Source organism: Cydia splendana, chromosome 5, assembly GCF_910591565.1.
Source record: "Cydia splendana chromosome 5, ilCydSple1.2, whole genome shotgun sequence".
NCBI classification, from domain to species: Eukaryota; Metazoa; Arthropoda; class Insecta; order Lepidoptera; family Tortricidae; genus Cydia; species Cydia splendana.
Window position 1 is genome coordinate 10,658,136 of NC_085964.1, and position 13,120 is coordinate 10,671,255.

Here is a 13,120-nt window from a genome sequence, read left to right on the forward strand (position 1 = left end):
AAATTACGTCATTTCAAATTAGGGGGGGGGGGGTCTGGACATCGGATGACGGTAGCATGAAGTAGGAGGAAATGAGGTCATTTGAAGCATGATTTTTGGATGATTATAGGGGGGGGGGGTCAAAAATCGTCAAAAATCGATGACGCAATTTATGGACAGCCCCTTACTAACCGAATTCCATTTAGAAAAACCAAGAAAGCATGTGATTATATTCATATTGAAACGCTTGAAAGATCTGAACGTCAATTTAGTATTATTTCATATACTGTAAACAAGCTATAATGCGTTTTATATACTAATATATCCTACAATTGTTCTAGGCTTGCCAAAATTTCTACTCACGTGTTTATTTGTTGAACGCACGTTTCTTGCAGATGAATACTATTTTCACCACTTTATCACGTCACTAATTTCACCCACTACACTATTCTACTAATTCAATATAGATTTACTACAGAAAACTACAATCGACGCTTATCATGAATAACGGCACAAAACAAAATGAAATGCGGTTCGATTTTAAATCTTACCAGTAAAAGATAAAATATTAAATGCAATAGCATTTCATTTTGAGTTGTGCCACTATTCATGATAAGCGTCGACATGATTTTTGTTATTTGTTTTCAAAATGCACTCGTTACTTGCGTCCGCAAAATGCACGTAAAACTAACCATTTCTCGCTCAAATACACATTTGCACTCAATTATGGACCTTTTCCGGGTTAGTATCTATATTTATTTTTGCTTTAAACACTGTCCATTCTATTTTATCACTTCTTAATAACATAAATATTTCCGTCCAAACCAAAGTTGTTTCGTTTACGAAACCGCAATATTTTATTTTAACACGTTTTGACCAGACAACATGGCCCCGGTTTGTTGATATGCACTTAAACTAAACGTCACAATGATTTTCATTTATCTCACATAAAGATTTCCATTATTAAACCATCTACAGTCTCATTTTACGATTAGAATAGGATCCTATAGAAATGCGAATAAATTTAACTATAACTCTTCAATAATTGTTTTTGTAAGTAGCAACACCATTACGATTGTCATCCATTATCTTCCGATTCTATGATCTTCCGTCATAGATGGTAGAATCCTATAGACGTGCTATACTCGCGCGTCCGTGAGGGACAAATCATACGCAACTACACGAGACCGTAACAAGGACAACCAATAATAGCGCTTTCGCTGCCACTCCTACTGAAAGATACGTAAGACTGTCCCGTTCTGTCACCTAGTGATGGGCTACCATTACCATCGCTATCTATTGATTTTTGCAATTATTATCAATACTAAACGAAATCGTTCGTGTGAACAAGTTTTTACGCATGGACAAAATACTAATAACCAACCAATTTACAATCGCGTACAAGACAAGCGGCGAGACGAGCCGCGAAACAAGACACGGAACGAGAGTGTAAACGGGTGCGCGTGCGTCCATGCAATGCGACAAAATCAAAAACACATTCTAATACTCCCGACAACATACCAAGCACAACCCACTCAATTTGGTCGGGTTCTTAGTACGACTTCTTAAGTAACAATTCCGATAGGTGGCGTGAATAACTAAGTGGTTTTGAATAACTATTCGAGACTGAATTATAAACGTTCAACAGTGAAACATGAGTGAAACGAAATTTTGTCTTTGGCAAATTATAACTGCTGTCATTTTTAGATTATGCTTATTTTTTGAAACGTAATTAATTTATCCTTAATACAAGTAAACTAATCGTGATGTTAATGATTAAAATTACTTCAGTTTCCGGTGACATTTTGATCAAATACCTAAACATCTGACAATCGCTCAAAACATGCTCAGAACAAAATTAAAACGCCATTTTGAATACAAGCTATTGCCTTTGTTTCACAATGATTTCCTACAGTAAAATACCACGACGCAAGCTTTACCCGATGTAGCGAGTAAGGATTGCCTCCAAGAATGCCCTAATGGTTTCCAAAATATAGCCCCATGAAGAATTTACTATAAAACGAATGAAGTTAAAGTTCTGTTTCGTCGCCGCATGGCTGACCTTTTCTCAGCTTGCGTCTTCTATTTTTCTGTGAACCTAGTGCCCATAACTATGACCTAGTGTTTGAACTATCTAGTACAAAGGATGTGTAATGAGTCTAGCTGTCGATAGTGCGAATGGAATGGACTTAAATGTGGAAACTGTTGCTTTGAGCAGGGTAAGATTTTATTCTTTTTCCTTCATTAAACAAGTTGCTCCTATTTAAAAACTGTTTCGCTTATTAGAATATCAACTAGTGAAAAGTAATTGATCACAAATTGACCTATCTATCAATAAGTCTGCTTTCTATTTGGTCTTATCGAATACAGACAAACATTAAGGTTTCCCTAAATCATATCATTACGCTTGTAATGTTTTTATGTGAGTTGCCTTATTTTTATTCTTTGTTCAGCAACAAAACACATTTTTTTCTGCAAAACTTGAAAGTGATCAAAGTAAAAATCAGTATTAAAGGAATGACATGTTGATTTTTGATTTTATGCTGTCTGTCTAATGTAATATCTGTTCTTCACTACATGTTTGTTTTCTGCTGCAATAAGATTTACAAAGTATATTTGATTTTTCAGCAAGCTGACAACTTTATTAGAAGGAACCCCGGTATACATATATCGTTATTGAAAGAAAAGAAGTTGAAATTTTGCTGTGATGACTCCCTTGCTATTTTCGATGAATCAAAACAACTGTGAAACGTAAGTATGATATTTCTACTATTAGACATTTACTCACTGGTTTGACCATACTGCTTTTGGAATTTGAAAAATGTTGTCGCTCTAAAAAGATGACCCGGGTCAATTTCTTTCGGAAATACTTCCTAAATTTGGAAGTGCAACATATTATAAAAATCATAATTATATGATAATGTCAACTAAAAATAAACAGGATTTCTTGCATGGTAATGAAAATTTGTTAATAAATATGTATTTTCTTTACAAAAGGATCCCGCAGTCTTCCGGTAAATTTAATACAATTTGTGGGCCTAACCCTAGACCTGTCATAAATATTCTTCTTTTTGCAATACATCTTACAATATATGCTGTTATTTTTCAGCAACTGAAACCCAATACCTAGTTGTCAGTGAGCGGAGCAAATTTCCATTGATGCCCTCATGGGTTCTTCAGAGCCTTTCAACAGTCCCCTAGTAAGTATAACACCCATGCTACTAAAAAGCTACTGTAACATATACATATGTACCTAGAAAAACAAACTTCAAAATTTTTCATCACTCAAAAATAAAATAAAAATTGATTTTATTTTTATCTTGACTGTAAAGACCCTACTTGTACTAAATAATAAACACTTTTAATGAGACTTATAAATAGGTTCTCTTAAATATACCCTACTTTAGCTAACTTTTATACTTTATCAATTTCAGAGTTCCCGGAGAAATGGCATCGCTCCGCAGTAACAATATGCCTGCCTTCAATGTACTTCTATAGACGGTCTCCAGTCATGACAGGTATTTTATTTCATTATATAAATACCAAACTTATCATAAGTTATAAAAACTCTTAACTTATGTCTGACTCTAATATTTCAAAATAATGAGCGAAGAGGTTCCGGATGAAAGATCAGAGATATGAAAACTGCCATTAACCTTACATCCTATTATGATTTTGTTGACTAAGTAACTTAATCTAGCTTATTTGTGACCTTACTTTATGGAAATGTGCCCTGTAAGGCAAAGATTCTCAAACTTTTTTGGATTTAAGTACTGTCTAGTCTACTTTTGTGAAACCTAATATTTCCTATGAGTGTATTTGACAATAAAATAATGACGCGCCCCCTCTAATGAATGACTGTTGATATTTTACTACTATTACTGTACTTATTCAACTCTTTTCTCTGAAGTTTCCTAATACTTGCCTAATTTATTCCAGGCTACCAAGAACCTCTGACTTCAATACTTCAACACTCCTGTTTGATGGCCGTATCTCAAGAATTTGCTGCTAAGGTCGCTCTAGTCTTCAATGGATACAAGAAAGAAATGTTAGGTACTAGCGTGTTAGCTTAACCAATTATTGTATATTATTACTTAATAGCAATCAGAATATTATTGAAAAGTACCGTCAGCAGAACTGTACTGTAATCATAAGTTAACAGGCTACCTTCATACTACAAATATGTCTTTGTATGCACGCTGTTCGTCCGGCTAATTGGCGCGTTGCATTTCTCAATTGATTTTCATGAAATTATTTGAGCGGCTTAAATAATGACAATAAGGTACACAAGGCAGCTCGCAGGAGCTCTTATAGATAATAGTAATGACTATAAACAGTAACCTATACATATCTCAGCGCTATTTTCGATAAATTTTGTGACTCTTAGGGTTCCGTACTGAAAGGTACGTAGATACATTTTCATACAAATGTGTATGTTTTATTTATGCTCCAGTAGTGATTGCAGCATGTACTATTACTATTTTCTTAACCTAAATATCCATAAATTGGCCTAAAAATAGTCTTAACATACTATTTCCTATTCAAATCCAAGCTCATGCATACATATATGCTCATTTTTCTTATCCTACGGTAGCAAATGTATGATGTTTTCGTACAATAACGAAATTTAAGCTTACTACTAGCATGTGCGGTTGTCATTCGGACCCACACGTGAAGCGAATAAACCCTAACAGTATTATCTGTAATATCTGTTTCTTACTCTTACTCTTTGATTTACAGGCCTATCCAGGACCGTACATACATATTATGCAATCTGTAACTTAACTAGTTTATTATAGTGACAGCTTATCAGTAAACAAAGCATGTAACAAAGATGGAACTCCAATGTTATCTATCACACACGAGTACCTAGCTATTTTTTTTTTTATGATATAGAAGGCAAACTAACAGACATATACCCGGTGATGAATGATTGCCGTTTTCTCGTAAAGCCAGAGAGGTTGTAACTGCGTTGCCGGCTTTTAAGACGGGAGCATGAGAAAGTTGTGAAATACGCCCCCTGTGCCTTAGTATTCCTGCGTGTAAATAAACAATTACACGCCCCCATAGTTTTATAACTAAAGTATATCTTAGTAATACGCCCCCTGTTCTGTAATATTTCAAGTAAGCCTACGTGAAATGAACAATTTCACGCCCCCATGATTTTTCGACTAAAGTATATGTTCTTACACAACTAGATATCTTATCTAACCATAACCTAGGCTAACTTAGGTAAACTAATCTTATTTCTAGACTATGGCAACAGCCTCCTAACCCAAATTATAGTAACCCTGCCTACAAATGCTGCCTGGCAAAAAGGCGCGTCTACCACGAATATGCGTTTCCAAGTCATGGACATTATTCGTTAATCTAAGTATGTATTTATCTATATGACTGTACTGTGCCGCCTAGTACCAGCAGTACAAACTTTGCCTAGCCTGAGGCCAAGTTGATATGTGAAAGAATGTCCCTAAAATATTTATTTATTTATTTCATTATTATTATTGGTACCTACGATGAAGCTAATTCCTTGACGAATCTATGGCGCGAGAGAAATAAGTCTGATTGTTTACGCTTAAAATAAGCGTTAATAAGGGCTAATGTTAAACTACATAGGCTTTAATTCTGTTACTTTAATTTTTCAGATATCAAAGACGCAAGAAGATGGATCATTAGTAGTGATGACAAACATCTTAAGCTGAGGAATATGAAAGTAAATCCCTAATTACGGCGCGCAGAGAACGAGTAAAAAAATGTAGTACCAAACTCGTCAAGAGATGGCGCCACCTCCGAGATAGAACGCGCCAACGATGTGTCAACGTAGAATCTTGATATCCGAGATGCAAATTACTAATCGTTTTTAAATGTTAGGAGAAGATTAATGCTTGGTTGGCTGCATAAGTGCATACCCCTGCTGAGGTCTCAGCAGCTACGCACAAGTTATCAGTAATTGTACATAGTTAGTGTTTTAATAAATAAGCCGACTGATATAATTACGTTCTTTTCGTCTGCGGATAGATAACCCTTACTACAGTGGAATAGTAATAATTTTTCTTTGCGTACTTAGTAACTATTGAATAATAAACTTAATGTTTCATGACTTTTATATAAGACCTTTCTACGTGTACATAATAACTATTGAATAATAAAATGAATGCTTTATGACTTTTATTTAAACCATAATAAAAACAGAGTCCAAAATCAAGTGTACCCATTCCATTTCACGCCAGCAAAATGTAGCCTGGAAGGCTACTTTTACATACATATACCTTGAAGAACCGTAGTAACCCAGGTAAACTACATCCTGCGTCACGGTTTCACCAAAATGTAACTCCCCCCTTTTTTATCTACCTAACCTACCTTAATATAACATCCCCTTTAGATTTTCCCTTAAAATATGGCCATGTGATCGTCTAGCTAGTAGTTAGGACCCCTCGAAGTGAACCGCAGCAACCTCAAATTCTTTAATGAGTATCAGCTAAATTTTGGACTCTGACTTTATTTATTATTAGTTATTACCTAGATTTTTGAGAACAGATATTTATGGTAATAAAATAATTATTTATGAAAGTAAGAAATAATTTAAAGAAAATTATTTAGAGAAATAGAAAATTATTTAGAATTTATTAGTGCAACTTAAATGATGGTGTAAAATGTACTATAATGTATTTAAGTATTACAGCATATATGATGATATAAATATATAAAAATGTTGTTGGTAAAATCCTGCCACACCTATTAAGCTTCCGGGATAACATAGAAGCAGCACTCCTGAGATAAGCTCTTTTACACCCTAGCATTTCAAGGTTAATTATAATTAACTATCATCTTCTAAACGATGTGTGATTTAATCACACGTGCTGCTCCGTACGCCCGATGCAGGTCTGGAAGCTCTTAGTCCGATTTGCAAGTATTAATCGGAACACCTACCCTACCAGTTTAGCCAGACGGGCTATGACCAACACTTCGTAACCTAAACGCACCTAGATGATGATGAAAAGAAGTGTCAAAGTATCCATCAATCATCATAATTACTTATCTTTTTTATATTCAAAAGCTAGGGATGCTAATCCCATAGTCCCATTCCCCAAAGCTGATAATCTAGACAGAATTCCTAGTTCTCTAGATGTATAAACGAAGCACCGAGTTTATTTGTTAACTATTATGTTTAGTAGAGGTCGAAATTGAGTATTCACTCAATAAATCCTTTGTACTGCTCTTGCCTGACAAAGGTTCCCTAAAACAAACCGTACTTCAATCCCAGAATAGTCTGCGTTCCTAAATCCAGATTGATAATTAAGAGTTTATGTTGTAAATACCTGATTTTATTACTCAGTACCTCGTTCCTACACCAGACAACCAGAAATGAAAAGTAGAAATAAAATTTTATAGAAGCACTAATTCTTTCGCCATATAAATGAGAAATTAGAAAGATTTAGGCAGTTAAACTCTTTACCTTTTAAACACACATATTTTAGGATTAAGAAACCATATTTTAAAACCCTTAAAGATAAATATATATCAACCGTTTCAAATTTATAAACCCTAACTAATAAAGAACGTTAATAGACATCAAACAAGTGTGTGATTCTACCCTAATCCTACCCTTTGTCCCTAATCTAGTATATTCAAAGCATAGTTCGTTCTTACCATCGACCTAATGCTTTGTAATATACGCAAGTGTAGTCCCTACGAGAGGCTGTAAAGTTCGGCAGGCGAGACCGATAAGGCAACCTACAGGCCAGTGTATTTGACTCCCTCCTTATCGCCCGCGGGCATGGTGGATAAGAATAAGTCGCCCTATTCCGTGTATATAAGTGGATCAGTACCCTAGCACACACACGCACTAATCACGAGGGAAACTCTGCCACAACAAAGACTAAGTGTAATATCAGTCACGACAGAAGTCTGTCCCTGCAACCAGCACTAGCATGAACCGGAGCACCGAAATATATAAATAAATTTAATAGGAGACCTAGTCTCAATTACTGTCGACTTCAGTGGGCCCAGATTACTCCGGATGACGCGCACGTGACGTCCCCACATCCATCTAAACAGCTGGGCCTTGAGACTAGTGAGATAATTCGTCTCTTATGTTGATATAAAAGAGACGCCAAGTCCTCTCAAACTTGGAGCAATAGACTCCTAACCATCCAATCCTTTGGCACCGTTAGGCGGAGTGAATGTTTAGCTGGACAAACTGTCAGTCCAAACAATGATCTGGCTTTTAAAATAGCAAAAATACCCCATAGAAAAACACTAAAATAACTAAGTTATCATTAAATTAAACTAACTCAACAGAAAAGTGAAATTCCCCTAAACACTGTCATCTATATTTAACGTTACGAGAATTTCTTCCCGCAAAACCAAACACAGACACTATTCCTAGCCCCGGCTATGCATTGACATTGTCCCTGCATAACATGACGGCACTTAGAACACACAGCGTAGAGAAAACTTCACAATAACTAAAAACCCACACATGGCAGTAAAGAATCTCCACAACAGTCTAAACTTAGCGTTACGACGATTAAAATCCCCGCAAAACCAAGCACAGACACAAATTCTAAGTTTAAATTCACTAGGATAATTCCAAGTAAAAACAAACAGAAAAAGTCGCGGAGAAACTTCACTTCCCCGCACTACGTTACACCCGAAAACCAGAGTCACTGCTAGCCCGGTCGAAGAATGAATGCCCCTCCCAACGCTCCGCACCGGCCTTTTATACCTTTTACTATGGCGACTGAATGGCGACATAACGGCGACTGAGCGGCGACTGAGCGGCAACTGAGTGGCGACTGAGTGGCGACTGAGTGGCGACTGAGTGGCGACTGAATGGCGACTGAATGGCGACTGAGTGGCGACTGAATGGCGACTGAATGGCGACTGAATGGCGACATAACGGCGACTGAATGGCGACTGAACGGCGACTGAATGGCGACATAACGGCGACTGAATGGCGACTGAGTGGCGACTGAATCAAAACAAAGATACTGGCGACTGAGTGGCGACTGAGTGGCGACTGAATGGCGACTGAGCGGCGACTGAGTGGCGACTGAATGGCGACTGAATGGCGACTGAATGGCGACTGAGTGGCGACTGAGTGGCGACTGAATGGCGACTGAGTGGCGACTGAATGGCGACATAACGGCGACTGAATGGCGACTGAAAGGCGACTGAATCAAAACAAACATACTGGCGACTGAGTGGCGACTGAGTGGCGACTGAATGGCGACTGAGCGGCGACTGAATGGCGACTGAGCGGCGACTGAGTGGCGACTGAGTGGCGACTGAATGGCGACTGAGCGGCGACTGAATGGCGACTGAGCGGCGACTGAGTGGCGACTGAGTGGCGACTGAATGGCGACTGAATGGCGACTGAGTGGCGACTGAATGGCGACTGAATGGCGACTGAATGGCGACTGAATGGCGACTGAATGGCGACTGAATGGCGACTGAGTGGCGACTGAATGGCGACATAACGGCGACTGAATGGCGACTGAACGGCGACTGAATGGCGACATAACGGCGACTGAATGGCGACTGAGAGGCGACTGAATCAAAACAAAGATACTGGCGACTGAGTGGCGACTGAGTGGCGACTGAATGGCGACTGAGCGGCGACTGAATGGCGACTGAGCGGCGACTGAGTGGCGACTGAGTGGCGACTGAATGGCGACTGAATGGCGACTGAATGGTGACTGAATGGCGACTGAATGGCGACTGAATGGCGACTGAGTGGCGACTGAATGGCGACATAACGGCGACTGAATGGCGACTGAATGGCGACTGAGTGGCGACTGAATGGCGACTGAATGGCGACTGAGTGGCGACTGAATGGCGACTGAGCGGCGACTGAGTGGCGACATAACGGCGACTGAATGGCGACATAACGGCGACTGAATGGCGACTGAATGCCGACTGAATGGCGACTGAGCGGCGACTGAATGGCGACATAACGGGGACTGAATGGCGACTGAATGCCGACTGAATGGCGACTGAGCGGCGACTGAATGGCGACATAACGGGGACTGAATGGCGACTGAGCGACGACTGAGTGGCGAATGAATGGCGACTGAATCAAAACAAAGATACTGGCGACTGAGTGGCGACATAATGGCGACTGAATGGCGACTGAGCGGCGACTGAGTGGCGACATATTGAGATAAACATTATTCCAAAAGTACCAGGATACCAGAATTGCAGAAGAGGTCGTTTGCCTCGGGCGGGTAACAAGGTTCGATTCAAGAAGAAAGATCATAAGTTACAGGTTGTTTACTGAACCATATGTCCTAAATATTAACGTTCATTATTGCTTACTTCAGAGTATAAATCATGTCCTTATTTACTCACGCAGTTTAGAAAAAGACGGAGCTATTTTTAATGACATCTACGCACACATTCATAGGCAATAGTCGAGTAGTCAGTTGGAGTAGACTAAATTATGATAAAAGGGAACGTTCGAAAACTCATCACGTACGAATTTGTAAGCATTATTTTACTTTGAGATATTTTTAGTTTACTTCTGAAAAACATTCCTGTATTGAAGTTTTTTTATGTTTATTAGTATCTAGTATATTATTTAAGACATCCGGAATTTAGAGAATTAATTATTTTAATATTTTTATTTATCTTATGAATTTTTAGATTTTATGTTTCGAAATTGTACTAGCATCAGCGTAACGGAACGTTTTATTGTCAACGTCAATACCAATTTGTTGTTGATTATTTCCTGAGGGTTTATTTTGTTTATTTCTAAGTTAAAATAAAGATTTAAAAAAAAGAAAGTCACGTGATACCTATTATGGATTACCATGGAATTGCTTCAAGTTTCAACTGTTAGAATATTCGATGGAATCATGAATGAAATATGCGACTGAAGAGGTCTTTAGTTTTACAAGGTATTTCCTTTTATTCTCTGTGTTTCAATGAAAAATGTGGTTAATACTAGGCAATAGGCATACGACTAGTCACAGAGTGTGAATTGAAGCAGGCGTGGCTCACTCCGCGATTTCGTCGCTTTGCTACAGGTAGCTAAAAGTACATCCGTTCCACACCAATTTTGGTAGCTAGCCATATCTGTCCTGATCGTAACAGACGCGTTTTGAGAGAGTGAGTCTTCTGTACCTAGAACTATTATTTATTCTGAGATTGAAGCCCGAAGCTGAAGGCGAGGACTTCATTAACACTAGTTCATAATTCCTGTACCGCCCGTGGCACACACAATTTTCATCACACTTGTGAGGAAAAAAATATAACTTCTGCCTTGTCATTTTGAACGTAGGTAGGTACCTACATTACAGCCCTAGGTCAACATTTACGATTTACGGAACGCAACGCCTAGCAAGTTGCTATATGATCTGCTTGAAAATATCATAATATCCTGTTATCAACTGGTAAAACAAACATCCGTTAGGTAATTAAATAGATAAATAGTGATGCGTAAACATAGAAATATTGTTCTTATTTAAAAAATATGTAGGTATTTTTAGTGGTAATGTAGATTGATATTTTTGTGCACAAAGCCATTCTTAGCTTGACTTACTATCTGTTTGGCTATAGGATCGTAGTTTAACCCGTGGAGCGCCCTAGTATCACACGTGTGATACTAACTTCATACTACTGTGATACTAGGGCGCTCCACGGGTTAAAAGTAGAAAATGCCTAAAGTATATCGTCTGCTATTATTACTCGTATGCCTCTAAACATACGGACGTATTCCCTACATAAATAAATCTTATATGCTTAGTATATCAAATTTCATATAACGCCATACCCAAGTGCATTCTTAAATGGTAGACATCGGCATTGCACGACAGTTCGATAAACTGGTGAGTCAGATGAGAGACTGTTCAGTTGCTGTACATACCTATGCACATATGTATAAAATAAAATGCATAGGCTTTGCTGTCCACTGAACTGTATGTCGGATAAAAATTAAAGCTTCTTCACAGAGCATTTAACTAGCAGGCCAATTCGAGTTTTACCATACTCATACCACATCAATTAGGTACTATTTATAGCTAATACTTTATGTAACTACATACCTCAATGTAACATATCCTACGTATTCCTAAGTTCGCATGCTTAAATAGTTAAAAGAAAAATATGAATCCACACAAATCGTTAATTAAATGACACAGCCATTAAATTAATCGCGCAAGTTATGAGGTTGTCACATGATATAGTTAACCGAGATTAATGTTTTTCCTAAATATTATTGGGACCTGGTAACATAGTACTGGCGTACATAATGTAATTAATGTATATGTAATAGTAAAAAAGTATTTCTTTTCTCACATGTGGAAGTTTCGGATTAGTTTTGGTAATCGTTAAAAGGATGAATAAACTATAATTTTGATATAGGTTTTGTTTTATCGGTCATAATACATAGGATACCGGAAATATAATACCTAACATGTAATTGCTGCTAAACCTTAAATTAAGCTTCTTCTCATTATAAGCTCTAGTTAGTAACTTTTTGGCTGCTACTGCAATTTTATTGTAATATAATTAGCTATAAAATAAATTAAATGAAATAAATAAATGAAAAAATATGTGAAACATTTTTGAAATTATTATTATTATTCGATACGCAGTAAAAACTTTCGAATAGGTCCTAATTATAGGTACCTACCTACGCCTAAATACTGGCAAGGCGGACCTTATAGCATCCAAATAAAGTGAACTAAAATACAAAATTTCCAAATGCACTTCGTAAAACAAGAATATGTCCATGCACTTACTTTTGGCGTAGAAAGGAAGGCACTTTTAACTTGTCATTAAATATGTTGATACAGTTATTCATAAAATAAACAAAGCTTGTTTTCACGGGCTGTTATTAAAATCAATTGTCCGTCTCCGGCGGCCGTCCGAGTCGGAGTAAATCAGACTAGGTATGTTGCGAATGATTGGACATGGTATATTATAATACCTATGCTATACAATCACCACATCAGCACCATGCATAGTTCTTTTACGAATTCTCTTGTAGGGGTGTGCTCTTGGTTCCTTAATTCTTCATATTTATTTCTAATATCTGAAAATGTAATGACTCCTTTTGCAATAACTCCTTCCCTAAAAGCCTACGTTAAAGCCAAGAAATACGTTTATCATAAAATGTTATTTTATGAAACGGCCC

At 37.6% G+C, this 13,120-nt stretch overlaps 2 protein-coding genes across 2 annotated transcripts in view; both read right to left on the bottom strand.

Moving 5' to 3' along the window:
• The window catches only part of LOC134790628 (serotriflin-like), a 33,372-nt gene extending 20,404 nt beyond the window's left edge, over positions 1–12,968 (bottom strand). The window contains exon 1 of the mRNA XM_063761486.1: positions 12,726–12,968. Coding sequence (XP_063617556.1) covers positions 12,726–12,787 — 62 coding nt within the window. The 5' untranslated portion in view covers positions 12,788–12,968. The remainder of the gene's footprint in view (positions 1–12,725) is intronic.
• Positions 1–13,120, bottom strand: part of LOC134790660 (MPN domain-containing protein CG4751) — a 211,404-nt gene that overhangs the window by 150,529 nt on the left and 47,755 nt on the right. The gene's annotated exons all lie outside the window — the stretch shown is intronic.